Source organism: Megalobrama amblycephala, linkage group LG18 (genome assembly GCF_018812025.1).
Source record: "Megalobrama amblycephala isolate DHTTF-2021 linkage group LG18, ASM1881202v1, whole genome shotgun sequence".
In the NCBI taxonomy this organism is placed as follows: domain Eukaryota; kingdom Metazoa; phylum Chordata; class Actinopteri; order Cypriniformes; family Xenocyprididae; genus Megalobrama; species Megalobrama amblycephala.
In genome coordinates, this window is record NC_063061.1 from 12,237,627 (window position 1) to 12,259,324 (window position 21,698).

The following is a 21,698-nucleotide window of genomic DNA, read 5'->3' on the forward strand; positions in this document are numbered from 1 at the left end:
TTAGTTCATTGTTGGGTCTCGTATGTTTATTGTGGTGTTTTCCTGCCTGGATCTGTATTTACTCATTGGATTATCAAGTAAAGACTTATTGATGTGTATCTTCTTCGTCATGTGTTTGTACACAACCTGCACGTTACACATACTGCTTTGCATTTTGCACCCAGCCTGTTATAACATGGATGCATGGTGACATAGTCATCTTTTTTTTTTTTTTTTGTCAGATAAATTGGGCATGTCATGGTACTGTAAAATGACAAAGGAGCTCGGGAATGAATTACACTCTCTGCTTGTTTGTGTCCAATGCACACACATTTAAATGAAGAAAGAAAAAATAAAGTCACTTTCCGAGCCATTTCCCCTATCAAAATTGGCAGAATACTCTTGGGTTCACTTTTAATTGGTCTTTTCTTTTTTTTCTTTACTGTAATACAGTAGTACAATTAAAGAGTTTATGCAGTTACAGTTTTTCACAATTGCTAAGACACTAAATCCCATTCTCTAAACCAAATTGTCAATAGCCTAAATCAATTTGTCAAACAAATCACTCTTTTTGCAAAACCTAAAACAAATTTAGGCAGTTAGACACTGCCTAATCTCATGAACTCTTTTTGTGAAACTCTAAACATATTCTCACTCACTACAACACATTTCGCACTGTGATGCACTTTTGTTGAAAAACGGTAAACACAAGCACCAAAAGTTAAGCACAACTACAACACAGTTGTCTTTGTTTAAACACAATGACTCAAAACTGCTCACTTATTTCTAATGATGTGATCAAACCAACTGTATGAAATATAGGCCAGTTCAGAGTGCACAGGTGCTGTAACAATAAATGGAAACAATCTGAAAAGTAGAGGAAGATGAGGAGGAGAAAGAGCAAGGTGTGCTTAAGCAATCGTAAAAAATCTGTAAATTTAAACACGTGTTAGGGGAGAGAGACAAAATAACATATCAGAGAAGTTGGCAGATATGTGGAAAGACCTTATTTGAATAGAAAAAAACTTTCCTCTGGTGGTAAAACAAATCCTGAGACTTACTTGTGTTTTGTTCTCTTTATTAAGAATATACACAGACAGTCCCAAATATAATTTATGATTCATATGGAATATTAAAACATTTCCCTCGTTTTTTGTTCTGGGTCTCCTCACCCAATAAGAAGATATAAACATGAAACTCTCAGAAAAAGGAATGAATATGAAACAGATTAGACATAAAGTCGTAGTTGGCTATATTGGTTATAGACCACAATTCTTTCATGTTTTGAATAACAAGCACATTTATCTTTTGCATCAAATTCTCTGTCTTTTGAACAACATCAACTAATATTTCTTACAGTTTAGTAACAAACTTGATTTTAGCCTTGATTTTGAACACAGGCATGCAAGTGCAATCTGCAAGCCTGGAAATATTCAAAAATATTACTTATACATAAGAAGTTGTCAGATTAATGCAGTAATTCATTTGACAAGAAATCTTGTATTCTTAAAAGTCATGAAAAAGAAGCAGTACATTTGCAATTTCTATATTTTATGTTGGGTTTTTCTTTTTAACAATAATAACCATATTGCACCTTTGGGTAAATTACATCAACGATCTGAATCCGACGTGGATCCCAAACACAGTCTTCTTCAAGACCGCTTCTCACCATCCCACAGTTTGGAGGGCACCAGGCAGTGTCGTACCCGTGATCATGCCAAGTTTTCTGCAGTGGATGACCCTGTTGGTCAATCTTCTTCACTCTCCCGACATTGACCATCACTCTAATAACAGCTCTTTCAAGTTCAGGCAAACGAAGCGGGTATCTGCTGGCCTTGTTAAGATCTCGGCTGAGGTAGACCCCACGTCCCAGCATTCCACCTTGAGATGGCCGAAAGCCACAGCTCATGATCTGCTGTGCAGCGTGTCGAGAGGTCCCATGATACATTAGGTATATTTTACCATTCACAGGCTCTGTGTAGCTTTCGAGACATGGCACACCTGGACACAAGTCATTCTCTGCCCACATGTTTAAATCTAGAGAAGTGCAAATGAAGGTTTTAATTTTGAGGATTGTTTAATTTTGAAATCAGAGATTGCTATTGGTGTAAAGTTTAAAGAAATTTGATGCTTACCTCTTGGATGACAAATTTAGACTGTGCAAAAAGCTGCTTAAGAGGTGGGGAATATATCGAAGCCACACCTTCAACAAGATGGAAACCCCCAGATTTTAAGTTTCGTTTCTTTCGTAAAAAGTTATAATCAGAAACATCTGTCAGAGAGCAGAAGAATGTGTTCACCTCAAGTCCTGTTTGGAGTTTCACAATTCACAGTTTCTGTCTTACTGGCAACTTTAAAAATCTCTTTCAAATGAGTATAGTTGTACAGTTAACTACTACAGTCATAAAGATAACAGTTTAAAGAAATAACGAAATAAGTGTGATACAGAATGTTTGTCTTGTCAATGAGATACTGCACAGCTGCAGATCAAAGGAAGGGATTCATTTCGGAGACATTTGCTGGAAATGATCCTCTGCATGTGAACATAGGCACATGCATCTTCTGTAAAAAGCTGTGACCTTGCATTTTTGTGATAAGCAACTGTTGGAAAGGTCCAGCAGAGGTGAATCAGAGCCAGATATACTTCACAACACATTTTAAGCATGAATTCTATGCATTCTGTTGATGTCTGGAACTATTCCAATTACTCATTTTAGGAAGAAATACTTGTGCAGGATGATCACATTTGTTGTGCATAATTTATTGAGTTTTTATTTGAATTATTATTTACCATGGTACACTAAAAAGCTCTAAAGTTGTATTCTCTCTCTCTCTCTCTTTCTCTCTCTCTCTCTCATTTTTTCTGCACTTTAAAAGCCAAATAATTACATTTATTATTAACTTATACAATTGTCTGCTGATTTTTAATGCACAAAGTTAACACAATAAATGCACAGGTGACAATGTCACTTGGCAAAAAATAGTGCCAAATACCATTTTTTAATTACTTATTTTTTATTTTGCAACAAAGAATACAACATATACTACATGCAAACATTTTAAACAGACAATAAACTAAATATTCTAAGAGGGTTAATACCTGGAATTCTAAACTAAAGTGTATTATAGCATATTATTTCATTTTATTATATAAGGATTACACCATTTAACCCTTGTGCTGTGTTGAAAACCCTATCACACTCGTGGTGTTCCCGGTCAAAAATTACCGGCCTACAAAAAATCACTTATAAAATCTCTTGTTATGCTGCTGTAACGAGTCGGGACATGACGTGGGATCCATGTGCAGGCTTTATTAGACAATGTTCGCAGTGAGACAGGCAGTGGTCAAACAACAGCAGACAGGTACAGCAGAGAGCAGACAGAATTGTAGTCGTAGAACAGGCAGTAGGTCAGGGCAGGCAGATATCAATCAATCATAAGTCAAAGACAGAGCAAATAGTCCAAAGGGCAGGCAGCAGAGAATCATGAACGGGGAACAAACAGGGTCAACAACAGGCAGGCAAAAACAATGACAAACGCTCAGAAATGCAAACCATACAAGACCTCGCAATGAGTGTGAGAATGAGAGTGGCTTAAATAGTCCAGGTAATGTACTGCAGCTGGGTGTGGGTGATTGCTGATTGGTGGAGTGAGTACAGGTGATTGGCAGGGGGGATTATGGGAAATGGAGTCCGGGAATGACTGGAACTGTGACAGCTGCCTTATCACCATATATTGGATTCAGTCTTTTTGTCAGCTTGTTTTCTTTCAATTAGGACAGGTTTTGTGTTTATTTTTGGAACAGATCAATCGTAGGCCTTATTTATCTGAGCTTATGTAAGTGTTTTTTGTGGATAATTTTGCACAAAAAATGAAAAAAAAAATTGCACCGTTTATCACACTAGTGTGCTTTCATGTTTAAATAGGAAATTTGTTTTGAAATGGTTTTATTTTTATTTATTACAAAATGCCACAAAATCAAACTTGTGGTGTTCCCGGTCAAAAATGACCAGCCTGCAGAAAAATAACTTATAAATCACTTGTTACACTATTTTATCACCAAATATTGGATTCAATCATTTTATCAACTTGTTTTCTTTAAATTAGGACAGGTTTTGTATTCATTTCTGAAACTGATTAATCGTAGGCCTTAATTATCTGAGCCTCACTGATTTGAGGATAAAGTTCAAAGAAAGCCTGTAATATTCAAAATAGTTTGTGTCCATGAACATGTTAATGTGTACAGATGCACGAGTATGCATGTATCCACACATGCGGAGGTCCGAGGCCTTTATTTTTGCTCGCCCACATGTATATGTGAACATGAACATGATGAACACGCTCCTGAACACTGATTGTTTCTCTGATTTTCGACTCCCCCATTCATTTTCAATGGGCGGTCATTTTTGACCAATATAAGCAATAAGGCCTACAATCAGTCGGTTTCAAAAATTAGATTGAAAAAGATTAATCCAATATTTGGTGATAAAATAGTGTAACAAGTTATTTTTGAAAGTCAGTCATTTTTGACCGAGAACACCACAAGTGTGATTTTATGTCTTTTTGAAATAAATAAAAACCCAAATAAAAACATTTCAAAACATATTTCCTGCTTAAACATTAAAGCACACCGGTGTGATAAACATTTTTTTCATATTTTTTTGTAAAATTTACAAAAATTATCCACAAAAAACACTTTTTTCACTCAAAAACTAGTACCTGCTCTCAGATAAATAAGGCCTACGATTAAACAGATGCAAAAATAAATACAAAACCAGTCCTAAATAAAAGAAAACAAGCCGACAAAAAGATTGAATCCAATATTTGGTGATATATCATCATGAGAGATTTATAAGCAATTGTTTGTAAGCCGGTCATTTTTGACCGGGAACACCACAAGTGTGACAAGGTGAAAAACCTTCCCCAAAAAACTACGAAAATTATCACAAAAAATAAAATAAAAAAAAAAAAAATTTAGAAGTAGTTTCAGTCCAATGCGATAACATTATCTAGTATTTTCGGGAAAACAGAAAATCTTCTTCAGGTCAAAATGAGCCGAAAAAAGAAACTTTAACAACTTTTGCTTGTTTTGTCGAAGAAGCCAGACTTCTTTCTATTCTATATCTGAATTTATTAGTCCAAAAACTTGTATTTTGCCTTGTGATTTTTGTCCCTTGGCAGCGTCCGTTCGGTGACGTAATACATAAACAAGATGGCTACTTCCACAGGCATTAGCAAAGGTGTTGCGCTTAATAAGGCAGATTACCTTAAAAGGTATTTATCAAGTGATGAAGCTGGTAAGAAGTCTAAAGAAAAGAAGATTAAGAAGAAACGGCCGAAACCCACGGGGAGAGGGTAAATATGATCGGACACACGTAACAGAAACGCAGATATTAGCTCGCGGTGTCTAACTTACAGTTAACACTGAACATAATGACATTACGTTAATGCTTAGTAGTTTGTTTATTATTTTGTCAAGTGCTCAAGTAGCGAAATTCTCATTATAAACTACAGGATGAAAATTGTGGATGATGACATTGATTGGAGGCAACTTGCTGCAAATAACGATGAAGAAAAGAAAGACGAAGACGAAGATGATGAGGCGCCTGTGGTGTGTAGAAGCACGTTTTACCTATTTAAAGCTTTTGTAACACTGTCATAGTCAACATAACTAACGTTACACGTCTTTAGCGAGCGCTATCAGAAAAGTACTGTGGTACTACCTTGGTTTTTGAACATGGATTGCATTCATGACTAACTGTGTTAAATGTCTTGGTCAAAATCTGTCTTTTTTAGATTGCAGACGTGATAGATGAACGCCCAGATGAGATCAAGCAGCTCGAGATATTTCGAACCAGCAAGTGGAAAGTGTTGGGCGGTAAGACGTATACGTATCCCCCCGTTTCACAGACAAGGCTTAAAGACTTAGTTCACCCAAAAATGATATTTCTGTCATTTGTTACTCACCCATCATGTCGTTTCATACCTGTAAAACCTTCGTTCATCTTCAGAACGCAAATCAGGATATTTTTTATGAATTTGATGAGGTTTTTTTATCCCCTATAGAAAGCAACAAAAATACCACATTCAAGGTTCAGAAAAGTACTAAAGACATTGTTATATTGTCAAATGTGACTACAGTAGTTCAACCTTAATGTCATGAAGCGACGAGAATACTTTTTGTGTGCAAAAACAATAAAAATAATGACTATTTCTGTCATTCTCTTACACTGTTTATGTTTTATAGGCAATGCAGGCTTCCGGTTTCTGTGTCAGAACGCCGACTCGGTATTGGCCAACGTTGTACGTGTGAGACATGTACAGTGTGATGCTGACGCAGGAGCCGGCCAAAACTGAATCAACGTTGTGACGTAGAACACAGAAACGCTGCACTGTCTATACAGTGTAAACAGGCAAGAGAAGATAATGTTGAATAAAGTCATTAGTTTTGTTTTGTTTTTGTACACAAAAAGTATTCTCGTCGCATTATAAAATTGTAGTGTAGTCACGTTGACTATTTTAACAATATCGTTACTACTTTTCTGGACCTTGAATGTTGTATGTTGCTTTCTATAAATTTCATTTTTGGGTGAATTACCCCTTCAAGCCTTGTTCCAGACTAAAATGTATGCTTGAGTTGTTTTAAAGGTGGGGTATGTATTTTTTTCAACAACACTGTTTGGAAGTTAGTCGGGCCGACACCAACAGCAAATGTCTAACCAATCAGCATTAGGGGGCTTATGACGGTCGAGGAGACAGAATGAACAAGAGGGAGATTTGAGGGAGAAAAAAACGCAGAAAGAAAGATGAGGAGACACAATACAAAACAGCTCAAAAGAATATCACTGGAATAAAGGTTTATGACTGGGCAAGCACTTTAGGACCAGCGTTAATATTAGAAAAACTTTACAGCACAGAGCGAGAGCTAAGCTGGAAGGCCTGAAAACCGACTCGGAGGCTGCTTTAATTTCGCTTCACATGTGAGTAAAACGGTTTGAGTGTCATTGATTGTCTGGAACTGCTGTAAAAGAACGCGACACACACGTCTCCTGGACATCCTGTAGAATTTAACCAACCAGATGACAACTTCGAAAGTCCTGAATTGTTTCCAGTTAAGTGTGCCATATGCGTCAGACGTTCAGCCAACGGTCTGAGGATGAGACTAGGTCATCGCTGGCTTCACCTATGTGCGATTCATTGAGATTTCGTGGTTTCCCAGCTGGGATACCATACCTAGGATACCATAGGACACATTGTTAATCTTGTTGATCCTCAAGGTGTGGAATATCGACAAATGGAATAGCCTACTTATTTGATTTCATTGTTTTGACCCATGTAACATTGTTTTCTAATAAATAAGTTACCAAAATTGTAGATACCAGTTAAATTTCACAATTTCAACGTTTGCCATACTTCTATGTGTATTTGTCTGTTCAAGCACAAGAAGAGTAGGCCTATTCGTGTGCTCTCTGTGCGTGCGCTATGGATGAAGCGCCGTATGCCTCACGCTAGACGCGTCACATTCTCAAGTTCAAGGCGGCAGTGCAAAACTGTGAATCTAATTACCATACAGTCAAAAAGTTCACTTTAAGAATGAAAAAAAGAAGTGTTTTACTGTAAATGTGCAAATGTAAAACAGAAAGGACAATCTTTATTATATCTATATAAGCATAGACTTGTATTAAATATACAGAAAGAAAAATATTGAAAAATGTTAGGGTTGTTTTAGGAATGTTACACACTCTTCCAGCCTAGGGTGAAGTCATTGCTTATCTGCACATAGTATGGTTTATTAATAAGGTGTCTATAGAATCTTTTAATACCACGGTCTTAGTAGCTACATTAAGCCATATTAAGAGATTTTTACGTTAATGTTTTATAATGTCTCGTTTTCATTGCACAAATTGGACTTTTCTTTCTTCTATAAAGACCCAGCCCCTTGCAAATTCTCTTTAAAGTTCGTATACTACTTATTATTCGCTTATAATCAGCTAAAGCTGATGGTATTTCTTTGTTATTGAAAGAATATAGGTTGACTAAGTGATCTAACTCCGTCTTTCCTCTATCAGTATGCAATGAACATGACACTGATAGAATGCGTTTATCCTCAACATTTTATTTAGACTTTTTTCTCAAAACACAACTGCTTTATTCTCAATTTGACAAGTTGTTTCTCAAAGCACAACGACTTTCTCGAAATTGAATGATTTTATTATCAACATTGTATTTCAACTTTAAGTTTAATCTCGCATTATTATCACTTTAAACTCAAGATTGTTTCTTTTTTTTGTTGCTTGGCCCTAATCCTCTTCTGTAGAAAGCAGAAATAGTTGTGCTGCTTAATATTTTTGTGGAAACCGTGATAATTTTTTTCTGGATACTGTGATGAATAGAAAGTTCAAAAGAACAGCATTTATTTAAATTTGGAAACTTTTATAAAAATGTCATTATTGTCACATTTTATCAGTTTAATGCATCCTTGCTGAATAAAAGTTCATTTATTTTTTTCCATTAAAAAAAAAAAAAAAAAAGCTTACTGACCCTGAATGTATATAGTGTTACAAAAGCTATATGGGTGATTATATAATTGTAGGTACTACATTTGGTGTCCAAAGTCATTTTTTTTCCTAATGGCTATATTTTTAATAATTTGTTACTCATTGTCATGAACACAAGAGGTTACAGGCCATAACAAGCTATATAAGACATTTTTTACAGAAAATAACATCTTGTGGTCCATGACTATATATATATATATAATATGTGTGTATATATATGTATATATGTATATGTGTGTATATATATGTATATATGTATATGTGTATGTATATATATGTGTATATGTATGTGTGTATATGTATGTGTGTGTGTGTGTGTGTGTGTATATATATATATATATATATATATATATATATATATATATATATATATATATATATATATATATATACAGGGAGTGCAGAATTATTAGGCAAGTTGATTTTCTGATCATATTTTTTTCCCAAGCACATTTTACCAATTCCAATCCACATCAATCTTAATAACTACTATTAATATTGTTTTTAATCATTTATAAGTGATATATAATTGTTCATGAAGGCTGGAAATGAAAAATGCCTTATATTCAGGTGTGCAGAATTATTAGGCAAGTTTTCTTTTACAGGCAAAATGAGCCAAAAAAGAGATTTAACTCAGACTGAAAAGTCAAAAATTATTAAATACTCATGAGAAGGACGCAATACTAATGCAATACTAGAAATTGCAAAGTTAAAGCATGACCAAGGGACAGCAAAATGCTCATTGGGTCAGCGGGGTCAGACAAAAACAGGTGGAAAAGAAAAGACACGTTAACTGCAAAATAATTAAGAATTATGTGTGAAACCATCAGGAACCCTTTAGTCTCCAGCGCCACCATTTTCCAGAACTGCAACCTACCTGGAGTCTCCAGAAGTGCAAGGTCTCAGGATCTCAGAGACTTAGGTTAGCTAAAGAATCCTAAAAAATGACCCGCACTTGATAAGAATCACAAGCTGAAGTGTTATAAAATACATGAAGACTGGGTTTTTATAGGCCTTATAAACCGACAGCTTGAGAGTGACTCCTGAAGGACCAGCACCACATCCTCTTGTACCACTGTTTGAAGAATTTATCTTCCAGAATCTGGCAGTAAGTTTTGGAAGATCATTTTTAGTCCATCTCTGCAAGACAGACATTTCAGGATAAGAGATGGACTAAAAGTGAACTCAAACACCTTACTGCCAGATTCTGGATAAATTCTTCAAACAGTGGTACAAGAGGATGTGGTGCTGGTCCATCAGGAGTCATTCTCAAGCTGTCTGTCTATAAGCCCTATTAAAACCCAGTCTTCATGTATTTTATAACACTTCAGCTTGTGATTCTTATCAAGAGCAGGTCATTTTTTAGGATTCTTTAGCTAACCTAAGTCTCTGAGATCCTAACACCTTGCACTTCTGGAGACTCCAGGTAGGTTGCAGCTCTGGAAAATGGTGGCGCTGGAGACTAAAGGGTTCCTGATGGTTTCACACTTAATTCTTCACCTTAATTCTTAATTATTTTGCAGTTAACATGTGTCTTTTCTTTTCCACCTGTTTTTGTCTGACCCCACTGACCCAATGAGCATTTTGCTGTCCCTTGGTCATGCTTTAACTTTGCAATTTCTAGTATTGCATTAGTATTGCGTCCTTCTCATGAGTATTTAATAATTTTTGACTTTTCAGTCTGAGTTAAATCTCTTTTTTGGCTCATTTTGCCTGTAAAAGAAAACTTGCCTAATAATTCTGCACACCTGAATATAAGGCATTTTTCATTTCCAGCCTTCATGAACAATTATATATCACTTATAAATGATTAAAAACAATATTAATAGTAGTTATTAAGATTGATGTGGATTGGAATTGGTAAAATGTGCTTGGGAAAAAAATATGATCAGAAAATCAACTTGCCTAATAATTCTGCACTCCCTGTATATATGTATATGTATATATGATGTATATGTGTATGTGTGTGTATGTATTCATATATATTAAGAAAAATACACACTCTAATTTGTGTCTTAGCAACAGAGCAAGATCTCCAAGAAACTCAGGACCCCACATTAGATCGAAGGTAACTGTCATTTTCTTCTTATTCTTATTAAAATATTATTAATTCAAATAATTTCTGCATAGAGAGTATAATAAATGTTGCTTTGTTCAGCTCAGACACTGATAGAGGTCGTACAGTGCGACATGACTCACCGGAGAGTTCTCCTGTACAGAAGGTGCGGCACGATTCCCCTGACCTCTCGCACAAGAGGGCTCGGCACGACTCGCCAGATCTCTCACCTCTGAGAAGAGGTCGGCATGACTCGGCAGACCTTTCACCTCAGAGCCACAGAACTGAGAACAAAAACAGATGGCATGACTCCTCATCACCTTCACCTCCAAGGAAGAGCCAGACAAGCTCACCCTCCAGAACTCAAAGGCAGCATGATAAAGGTATGAAAATCCATCCACCAATCAGAAACAACATTTACACAATGAATGTAATCCAAAATGATTATTTAGCTTTTAATACTTAAAATAAATCTCTTCAGAGTCCCCACACAGAAAAAAGACAAAAGCTGCTGCTTCAGGTGACCTTTTGCCACCCAGGAGACGAGCCCGGACAGGCAAAGGCTCAGACTCCGATCAGTCCCCACCTCGCAGACGTCCTCATGGGAGACGGGGCTCGGATTCTGATCAGTCTCCACCCAGAAAAAGAGGTGGAAGAGGTTCAGATTCGGATCTCTCTCCTCCCAGGAAGAGGGCACAAGGAGGACGTGGATCGGACTCAGACCTGTCTCCACCACGGAGAAGACGCTCTCCTGATGGACCTTCAGTAAGTTCAGGGTTCATGTTCAAGAATCCTTTATATTAGAGCAGGGGGGCAGAACTGATCCCTGCAGAGTTTAGTTCCGACCCTTTTTAAACACACATACCTGTAGTTTTCAACTAAGCCTAAAGGACTGGATTAGCTGGATCAGGTGTGTTTAATTAGGGTTGAAGCTAAACTCTCCAGAAACTGAGTTTTGCACATTTGTATTTGTTAGTTCTAAACCAGGGGGTCAGAGCCCTAGCAAACTTAAAAGGAGATATACAGTGGTGGTCAGAATTATTGGCACCCTTCATAAATATGATTAAAGATGACTCTAAAAATAAATCTGCATTGTTTATCCTTTTGATCTTTAATTTATAAAATTAGCAAAAATCTAACCTTTCATTGCAGGAAAATAATTGAAAGTAGGGGGGAAATAACATTATGAAATAAATCTTTTTCTCCAAAACACGTTGACCACAATTATGGGCACCTTTTTATTCAGTTCTTTTTGCAACCTCCTTTTGCCAAGATAACAACTCTGAGTCGTCTTCTATAATGCCTGATGAGTTTGGAGAACACCTGACAAGAGATCGGAGACCATCCCTTTATACAGAACCTCTCCAGATCCTTCAGATTCCATCTCCATGTTGGTGCTTCTTCTCTTCAGTTCACTCCACTCATTTTCTTTAGGGTTCAGGTCAGGGAACTGGGACGACCATGTCAGAAGCTTCATTTTCTGCTCAGTGACACATTTTTGTGCTGGTTTTGATGTTTGTTTTGGATCATTGTCCCGACGGATGATCCAACCACAGCCCATTATAAGATTTCTAGCAGAAGCAGTCAGGTTTTGATTTTTTATCTGTTGGTATTTGATAGAATCCATGATACCATGTATCTGAACAAGATGTCCAGGACCTCCAGCACAAAAATAGGCCCACAACATTAAAGATCCAGCAGTATATTTAACCGTGTACATGGGGCACTTTTTATCTATGTGTGCACCAAACCCATCTGGTGGATTTGCTGCCAAAAAGCTCTTTTTTTTAGCTTTATCTGACCATAGAAGCCGGTCCTGTTTGAAGTTCCAGTCTTGTCTGACAACTGAATATGCTGGAGATTGTTTCTGGATGAGAGCAGAGTATTTTTCTTGAAACCCTCCCGAACAACTTGTGAGATGTAGGTACTGTTTGATCTTTTTTTTTTTAGGCTTTCTGAGACTCAAGACTCAACTAATCTCTGCAATTCTCCAGCTGTGATCCTTGGAGAGTCTTTGGCCACTCAAACTCTCCTCCTCACTTCACATTAGGATGATTTAGACACACGTCCTCTTCCAGGCAGATTTGTAACATCTTTAGTTGATTGGAACTTCTTAATTATTGCCCTGATAGTGGAAATGGGGATTTTCAATGCTTCAGCTGTTTTCTTACAGCCACTTTCTATTTTGTGAAGCTCAACAATCTTTTGCTGCACATCAGAACTATATTCTTTGTTTTTTTTCTCATTGTGATGAATGATTAAAGGAATTTGGCCTTTGTGTTTCCTCATGTTTATACTCCTGTGGAACAGGAAGTCATGGCTGGACAATTTCATGTTCATGATCAGGGTGAGCTAAAAAAATATAAATACGAATGGGAATATACTTCAGAGATATTTTACTAAAAAAATTCTAGGGGTGCTAATAATTATGGCCAACATGTTTTGGAGAAAAACATTTATTTCTTAATGTTATTTCCCCCCCAGTTCCAAGTCTTTTCCTTCAATGAAAGGTTAGACTTTTGCTAATTTTATGAATTAAAGATCAAAAGGATAAAAAAAGAAATTTTTTTTTAGAATCATCTTTGATCATATTTATGAAGGGTGCCAATAATTCTGGCCACAACTGTAGGATGGCTTAAAATTAAATTAAATAAATGATATCAGGTTTTATTTATTTTATTTTATTTATTTATTTTCATGTAAAGTTTGTTTTTATTTAACTGAATTAAAATTCTAAAAATGTAATTGGGGGGGGGGGGGGGGGGGGTTAAACTATAGTAATAGTTCTTTAAAAAAAAGAAAATTCCTCAAAACACTTTTTTTTTTTAAAGTTCTTGTAAGTTCTGGAATCACAGAATTAATGTGTAAAATATTACCCCTTTCATAATTTAAAACATTAAATTATTAAATAGTTTCCTCTGAGCTCCTGTTATAACATTAGTACTTAACTTCTTCACGGCCATTTTTCACTCTGACCCTTTAAAATCAATTGTATGTTTTTCTGTTGCTGTGCCTTTTAAGAAACACCCCCTTTGTGGATTAAATAAGCCACAGTGTTCATAAAATAAATCCCCTTTTCAGTGGATCTCACATGAAATATATACAGTTTTTTTTTTTCTTCTTTTGGATTAAAGTTGTAGTATGGACCCTTATGTTGAGACTTCTACTGTTCTTGCTTTCAGGCCCCTCGAATGCTATCTGGTGGAGCAGCGGGGCTCGTGTCTGTCGACATTTTGAGGAAAGAACAGGAAGAAATTCGCAGAAAGGAAAAACGCAATCAGCCTCTCGAAGGTTTAATGAAAAGCCATTGTGTTGTTTTATTTCCTATCATTCATTATGTTGCATGAACATTGTTTTTTTGCTCTCTCAGAGGCATCCAGAAATGCGGAGACGATATTTCGAGACAAGTCAGGTAGGAGACGTGACCTGGAGTCGGAGAGAGTCGAGCTTAGCAAAAAAGCTGGAGAAAAGGCAGAGAAGGATGAAAAATATGCCCAATGGGGAAAAGGGTAAGGTGTATGCAGTGGTTTTCAAATACAACTATTTTTTCGGTCTTGTGGCCTTGACATCTGTGCTGTCCTTTTTCAGGCTTGTTCAGGGTGAAATGCAGCAGCAGAATTTAACCGACGCCATGCGGGAGGCTCAGAAGCCGCTAGCAAGACACATTGATGATGAAGACCTCGATCGGATGCTGAGGGAGCAAGAAAGGGACGGAGACCCGATGGCAGCTATGCTTCGCAAAAAGAAGGACAAAAATGCTAAATTAAAAGGAAGCAATGGTAAAACTGAGGAATAATGTCCATCACAGTTGTTAATGAAGCAGAGTCTAACCTGCAGAGATTTATCTGAAAGCAAGCCCAGATCACAGTAGTAATTGTAATAATTTTAATGTTTTCACCAGAAAAACCTCGTTACAAAGGTCCGCCTCCACCTCCAAATCGTTTTAACCTCATGCCAGGGTATCGCTGGGATGGAGTTGACAGGTAAGCGGTTTAGATTGATGAAAGTCAGCTGGTATCTTGATGTTAACCTATGAAATCGAGTTAACTGACTTTTCCTATGATTCTTTAGGTCCAACGGTTTTGAGCAGAAGCGGTACTCTAGGATGGCAGATAAGAAAGCTGTCCAAGAGATGGCGTACAAATGGAGTGTGGAAGACATGTAGATGTCGATGTAGATACAGACACAACTTCCTTGTGTGCTATCATGAATCAGGACTTTTGATCGAAAAGCAAGACATTTTGTGTGCAGTTATCAGCCCTACTGTGTACAAGAAACATACGTTCCTTATTAAATGCTACTTTTTTAATAAATCTGTTTTTATCAGTGTCATTTCAAGCTCAATAATTTGAATTAACAGAACAAATTAAGTGACAGACATATTTAGATGATACAGCCTACATTATTTTGGATATAGATAGATCGATATACTACCATTCAAAAACAAAAACAAGTCGTTTCCTGTCGACTTCAAAATAACAGTTCTATTTTAATTATCTTCTTTAATTTTTAGGTTAAAATTTTAAATCTTAAAATGTAATTTATTCCAGTAAAGGCAAAGCTGAATTTTCAGCATCATTACTCCAGTCTTCAGGGCCACATGATCCTTCAGAAATCATTCTAATATGCCGATTTAGTGCTCAAGAAATATTTCTTACTGTTATCAATGTTGAAAAGTAGCACATTAAATTGGATTTATTATTAATGCATCCAGTGTATAAATGCACTATAATGTTTCTCTCTGGCCTTCTTCTGTTCTTTTGAGTCGGGCAGGGGCTGGACGGGCGTGCACAGAAACATCCCAGCCTGGGAAAGCCTCTTGCTGCACTGTTCTGTAGTCAGCTCTATAGAAAAAGAGGTTTAATTTGATTCCTTTCACAATATTTTCAGTTCAGAGTTCAAGTAAAACAGAATATAAGTTCAGTCTTTGTACACTTGCCTCATTGAAGTGTTGATCGCCAGGTTGTCAGGATGAGGTACGACCTGATTTCTCCTAACATAGTTTCTCTTTGGGGCTGGGAAGTCCTGCTGGTAAAGAGAACATCTCTGCGCTTGGCCAGTCCTGTTGTCTCTTGCTGGGACTTTTCCCTTACATGCGATTGGAGCGCCATCTATGTTGTAAGAAGGGTAAGCCTCCCTGTTTGTTGTGCTGAAGCTCCTGTCCCCTGCAGTTATGTAGAGATAATAATGTTTGGCTCATAGATCTCCAAAATAGGTTAGGTAGGGTTAATTCAGTGGCAAAAAAGTGTTCCAATTTGCCTAAAATGAATTCATCCTAAGTTTACAATAGATGGTTTATATTGTTTCTAATCGATTCTTATTTGATTTTCATGCCATATCAAGTTATGCAGCACTGTAGGATCTTGAAATATATTTTAAAATGTAAATTTAAGTCTGCAGTGTCACATGATCCTTCAGAAATCATTCTAATATGCACTGTAAAAAGTAATACACTATCTACTCAATAAAATTGTGGCAACAGATTACAAGCAATATTATTAATTAAATTCAACATGATTAATCAAAATAATTCTTTAAAAGTCAACCATTTAAAATGTGTAAAATTAGCAAACACCTTTACAAAAACCACAAACTGACATAAAAAGCAAAGAGTCAAACTGGCCAACTAAAGAAACACTGATCACCATAATGGTGACCAAACATTTTCAATAAAATCTAAACCTCTGTTAATTCTTGTGTTTCTCTTTCCTTCAGTGATTCTTCTTTTTATCATCAGGTGTCTTCAATATTGGCAAAAAAATAAAATAAAGAGTTTTAAATTCATCTTTGACGTCTGTCTGTTATTCAGATATTGTTTAAATTTTACTTACATTTTACTCGTTTTAAATGGTTGATATTTAAGGAATTAATTTGATTAATTCTAACTCGGTTCTATTTGTTGAATTTAATTAATAATATTGCTTTTAATCTGTTGGCAAAATTTTATGGAGTAGATATGGCGTATTACTTTTTATGGAAATGGTGATGCGTTTTTTTCAAAAGAATAGCATTTATTTGAAATAGAAATCTTTTGTAAAATTATAAATGCCTTACCTATTTATTTTTTTAGCAATATGTAAGTAAATAAATAAATGTCTCCTTGTTGAATAAAAGTATTAGTTTTTTAATCTATTCCCAAACTTTTGAATGGTAGTGTTCATAAATATTTCTTTTTTTTTTGGCAGACCTCTAATGTGGTCTGCCAAGGAAATCAGTTATTTAATAATGAACTTTAAGTTAAAACACATGTATTATGTAAATTAATATTTGGCTCATACCTCCAAAATAGGTCAGGTAAGTTAACAATAGATGGTTTGTAGCTTCTCTAATTGATACTAATTAATTTATTTTTCCAAATGTATATGATTTTCATACCATCTAGAGTTAGGTTGCACTGTAGGATCTTCTTTGGCTCTACCTTTGGGCATTTTTTGGGTCCAAATTCACTTTCTGTTGTGGTTACCATCTTTTCCCGCTTACCAGGGTAGAGCAGCAAGCCTGGAGAGAAGATTTGACAGCATTTGTCTTCTTCTAAGTGACATTCACTTGTTTAAACATGCTTTAATTGTCTAGTATGTAAATGCCATGTGCCATTTCCTGACTGATACACTTAAAGGTGCTACAGAGGATGTTTTGTTTTATACATTTTTGCAATATTACTTGAAACTGTCTTTACTAACTGATAAAAGACTATTTATTAGGTGCACTGAAAGGAATAATATTAATATACAATATCTGTGCACGAGGTAGGGCCTTAAAAACATCAGCCAATCGTTTACGTGATCATCGCGTAAACGATTGGCCCTCTGGCTTGTCAATCACTGCCGTGACGTTCCTTGTGAGAGACGTGCGCGGCTGCGCGCTCCAGTAACTTTCCACACTCTACATGCGCCGCATGCAATGTTTTTGTCAGGAGACAGGAGTAACAACTGCAGATTATGAGTTACCTGCGGTGAGTCTGACATAATGAATCCACTAACACGACACAGCGAATGCCGGTGGTAAACACTCGTGTTCCAATACTGGTGCGTGAGTTTTGGGTGGCGTTCCCTCGAAATGAGCTGTGAAGGAGGGGGGTTGTTCTTACGCATGCGCTCATTTAAAAAACTGTCTTTGGTTTCTCAGTCGACGAAAAAATCCTCTGTATCACCTTTAACTAGCCATATATCTGAAGGAATTCTGAAAAAATTTCTTCTTCCACTTGTTACCTGCCAAAGAAGGAAGTTCTCCCAGCATCGGAAAGGCTTGTGGGTGTTTCGACATCATTTGACCATTGTTGAGGAGCAATAAATCTGTTCTACGCCGATGACCAAATGGGATTCTTAGAGATGGTCTCTGCTGCTTGCTGATTGTCTTCTCAAGAGTTGTCATCTTTAAGTTACTATTGAGACTGAAAATAGAACTTGTAAATGTTCCACATTGTTGTTGTTTTAAACGAATTAAGCTGATTTAAAGATTATCCCTGTTTCATATATTTTAATCATGCTTTAAATTCTTAGAGGCTTCTTTAAATTACACTTAAATGTGAAATGTCCTTTGTCTACAGATCTGATGACTTTATACACCCAGTTTTGAAAACTTTGTATAGTATGCTTTTTCTCTATATATATTCAAAGTAGTTATTGGCTTATTTTAATACCTTTTGAAGAGTTTAAAATGATTTTAACTTGTTCTCTTACAATTAAAAATAGTGATTTGAAACTTACCTCATGCATGACATGTTTTCTTTGCAAAAGTCTGATTCCTGAGCAGTTTAGTAGCTTCTGATTTTTGTCACATTCTTGCAGCTCAGTGGCATGTTTGGAAACACTCAGTTAGTGGCTGTTGCCATGGCTGCTCTATTCTTTGAAAGCCTGAAGGGTGATGGACTCCGCTCAAGAACAATGAGTGTTCTGTAATAAATACCGTAGACTGACGTGACGCTGTGCTTGTGCTCAGCATGAGACTCGTAGTTCAATCAAACCTGAATAAAACCTGTTGGTTTCAGTGTCTTCAAATTTATGCTTAAAAACTGATCAGTTTATTAATGGATGATTCCTCTTATGTTTTTATATGGTTTGGTTATTCCTTAGGATCCAATTTCTATAGAAATATTTTATTTTATTATTTTTTTTTTTTTCTGTATCATTTTTAAATAACCATGAACTAAGATAACATTCTGGGAACTCAAAATTGTTAGCTGGGAATAGTTCATAATTCATACACATATAAATATTTTTATGTATTGTTTTAGAAAATGCAAAGAGAGAAAACATGGTAAAAAAAAAAAAAATGCTCAAGAAAAAAATATTATTATTCATATTAAAAATGTCATTGTTGTGTAGACATGATACGCTTGCAGGATTCTTTGATGAGTAGAAAGTCCAAAAGAACATCTTTTTTAAAATAAAATCTTTTTTTGTACACTGTAAACCTGAATAAGTTGGCAAAACTCAAAACAATTGAGGCAATAAGTTGCCTCAAAATTTTAAGTTAAGAAATTCAAAGTTTAAGTAAGCAGAACTGGCAGATTTTTATTTTATACTACTCAAACATTTAAAGTTAAGAACAATTATAAATATTTTTATTAGTGCAAAATTAGCTAGCTATGACAAGCTAATTCAGAAAATGCTAACTTGTTAATTTGCTAACATGTTAACTATAGCATGGTATAACACTTGCTGAATGAGTACAGCAATTTGAAACATTTAGCATTCTTGCTCTCAAACCGCCACTTGTCACCATGATCGTAACTCTCCAAAAACCCACATTAACATAAACAATTCTAAATTAGCATAAAAAAACATTAATCACTACTAAATCTCCCATATAATCTTGCACAAAAAACACTGTATAACACTTAATTTTAGCATTTACTCTCCCTTTCGAGTGCCATGGCCAAAGCATGCTGGAAAATAGAAATCCCAGCCCAGTTTCAGGTAAATTTAAGTTTGTCTAAATTAAAACAAAAAAGTTCATAAAACTCAAAACAATGAAACAGTTCATCTTACTTAAAATATATCAGTTCTGTGAACTTGAAAGGAAAAAAGTGCTAAATACTCATAAACGTTAATTTGACTGAACTAATTTGTTTAATTTAAGTTTGTCCTACTCAAAGCAATTAATTATTTTGAGCCTTAGGGTTTACAGTCACATTATAAATGTCTTTACTTTTTGGGGATAAATGTAAGTATTATCTTTTATTTTATAGTTTACTGACCCCAAACTCTTTCTTTTCTATATATATTATTTTTCCAGCCCTCTAATTTGGTCTGCCAAGAAAATTATTTAATTATGAATGTAATTAAATTTGCAGTGAAATAAGTCAAGAAACAACAACGTTTACAGTTTTAATCAACAGTAACATTGAATATTCCCAAGCAATGGTTGCAAAATATGATTCGAGGAAGAGTAAAGACAACAGTGTGGCTGTTCAAAATCACTTTATACATTCATTGGGAAGAGCAAGAAGCCTGTAAAGGTGCAGTCAGTGTCTCTACTGAAGATAGAGCTTACTGCAGTGGCCTGTATTGACACTTTATCATCTGTTTTCAGTGGCAGTACCACAGATCCTGCAGTTACCATTATCATACCAGGTGAATCACAGAAACTGACTTTCTCTTCATCCCCTACCTGAATCTTTAGACAGGCAGACTGAGAGGACGAAATGTGGTAGCTGATGTAATACATGCCAGCTATTTTCACACTGAAGTAACCCTCACTATCCAAATCTTCCTCTAACCCGGTGACCAGAGGGATATCAAAGACGATTACGGTGTCTGCAGGAACTCTCTGTGACCTAGGACTTTTTTTGTTAGAGAAAACGGAATACTGGCTTGGATCATCTACACCTGTAAAATCGCCCTTTTCTCCCTTCGGTCCCATTGGTCCCGGTGGCCCTTGCAGTCCATTGTCCCCCTTCTGACCAGGCCTGCCTGGGAATCCATGCATTCCAGGGTCCCCTTTTGGCCCAATCACTGGCACTTCATCTTCACCTGCAAACATTCACACAGCAGGGTAACATGAGATTAAATGCAGACTTTTTATTTAATTTATTATATTTTTAGCCTTTATTTATGAGTCATGGGAGAGAGAAGGCACATTTTTGACTTTCAATATGCAGGTTTTCCAGGCACTATCACTTTACCTCGATCTCCTTTTTCTCCTTTTGGGCCATCCTTCCCATCGGTACCAGGAACTCCTGGAATACCTGGTCTTCCAGGGAAACCCCTGAACCCATCACATGTATCTGACACAGAGGAAGCCACCAGCAACATCATGATAGCAAGTTGCGGCACTACATGTGCAGACATGAAGATAAACGCCTGTTTTAAAACAAAGAAAACCTAAATAAATGGCAAAGCTTAAAAAGAAAATTGTTGGAAAATAACTGAAATGTATAGTGACTGCTTAAACAAGCATGCAAATTTTCAATAATCGAATGCTGCATTACAACAAGACTTCTTGCAAACAGAAACAAAGCACAGATTTATTACAATAAGGTTCATAATTAGAAGACTTTAATCTTACCATCTTATCTTCCAAGAAAGTGTTGGAAATTCAGACGACGGCCTTAAAGAAGAGTGTTACATTGAATGTTTTTCTCCTGTATGTATGAAGAGCTCTGGTTTGATTTCCCAGCTTCAGAGGAGAAGATCAGTGTTGCACAATAAAGGGAAGTAACAAAACGCATATTCATCAGAATCTTGATTTAGATAAAGCTTGGATTACTTTTTTCATTAGCATTATTGACATTTCATTTTGCTTATGTTTGCAAGTTTCATATCCCTTTTCTGAGAAATTGAAAATGGAAGCCGAGAAATTAAAAAGTTTATTACAGATCAAAACATTCAGGGTGTGAAGTATGGTGGGGGTCTTTTAAAAATGATGCCAGACAAACACAAAATATTGAGTAGCACAGCTGTTTTCAATATTAATAATAAATGTTAGAATATTAGAATGATTTCTGAAGGATCATGTGACACTGAAGACACTAATGATGCTGAAAATTCAGCTTTGTTATCACAGGAATAAACTGCATTTTTAAAAAAATAATTAATTAAAATAGAAAACTGTTATTAATTTGTAAAAATATTTCACAATACAACATTTTACAGTATTTTGCT

The 21,698-nt window shown here is 35.9% G+C and overlaps 4 protein-coding genes across 4 annotated transcripts; 1 reads left to right on the forward strand and 3 right to left on the reverse strand.

Annotated features, from left to right (window-relative positions):
• Nucleotides 1–1,040: 1,040 nt before the first annotated feature.
• gig2d (grass carp reovirus (GCRV)-induced gene 2d) lies at nucleotides 1,041–2,262 on the reverse strand. The gene is made up of 2 exons (XM_048167524.1): nucleotides 2,115–2,262; nucleotides 1,041–2,016 (listed from the first exon to the last, which is right to left on the reverse strand). The coding sequence occupies exon 2, from the start codon at nucleotides 2,006–2,008 to the stop codon at nucleotides 1,550–1,552; it is 459 nt and encodes a 152-aa protein (XP_048023481.1). The 5' UTR covers nucleotides 2,009–2,016; nucleotides 2,115–2,262; the 3' UTR covers nucleotides 1,041–1,549.
• Nucleotides 2,263–5,141: 2,879 nt separating this feature from the next.
• Nucleotides 5,142–14,906, forward strand: bud13 (BUD13 homolog). Its single transcript, XM_048167474.1, has 11 exons — nucleotides 5,142–5,334; nucleotides 5,494–5,590; nucleotides 5,776–5,857; nucleotides 10,557–10,605; nucleotides 10,696–10,976; nucleotides 11,075–11,358; nucleotides 13,776–13,884; nucleotides 13,964–14,102; nucleotides 14,182–14,372; nucleotides 14,495–14,576; nucleotides 14,665–14,906. The coding sequence occupies exons 1-11, from the start codon at nucleotides 5,192–5,194 to the stop codon at nucleotides 14,756–14,758; spliced, it is 1,551 nt and encodes a 516-aa protein (XP_048023431.1). The 5' UTR covers nucleotides 5,142–5,191; the 3' UTR covers nucleotides 14,759–14,906.
• On the reverse strand, nucleotides 14,884–18,473 carry si:dkeyp-69c1.9. Its single transcript, XM_048167511.1, has 5 exons — nucleotides 18,300–18,473; nucleotides 17,802–17,983; nucleotides 16,969–17,091; nucleotides 15,533–15,758; nucleotides 14,884–15,437 (listed from the first exon to the last, which is right to left on the reverse strand). The coding sequence occupies exons 1-5, from the start codon at nucleotides 18,311–18,313 to the stop codon at nucleotides 15,320–15,322; spliced, it is 663 nt and encodes a 220-aa protein (XP_048023468.1). The 5' UTR covers nucleotides 18,314–18,473; the 3' UTR covers nucleotides 14,884–15,319.
• Nucleotides 18,474–19,909: 1,436 nt separating this feature from the next.
• On the reverse strand, nucleotides 19,910–21,259 carry c1qb (complement component 1, q subcomponent, B chain). The gene is made up of 3 exons (XM_048167510.1): nucleotides 21,103–21,259; nucleotides 20,720–20,897; nucleotides 19,910–20,567 (listed from the first exon to the last, which is right to left on the reverse strand). The coding sequence occupies exons 1-3, from the start codon at nucleotides 21,103–21,105 to the stop codon at nucleotides 20,017–20,019; spliced, it is 732 nt and encodes a 243-aa protein (XP_048023467.1). The 5' UTR covers nucleotides 21,106–21,259; the 3' UTR covers nucleotides 19,910–20,016.
• Nucleotides 21,260–21,698: the final 439 nt, after the last annotated feature.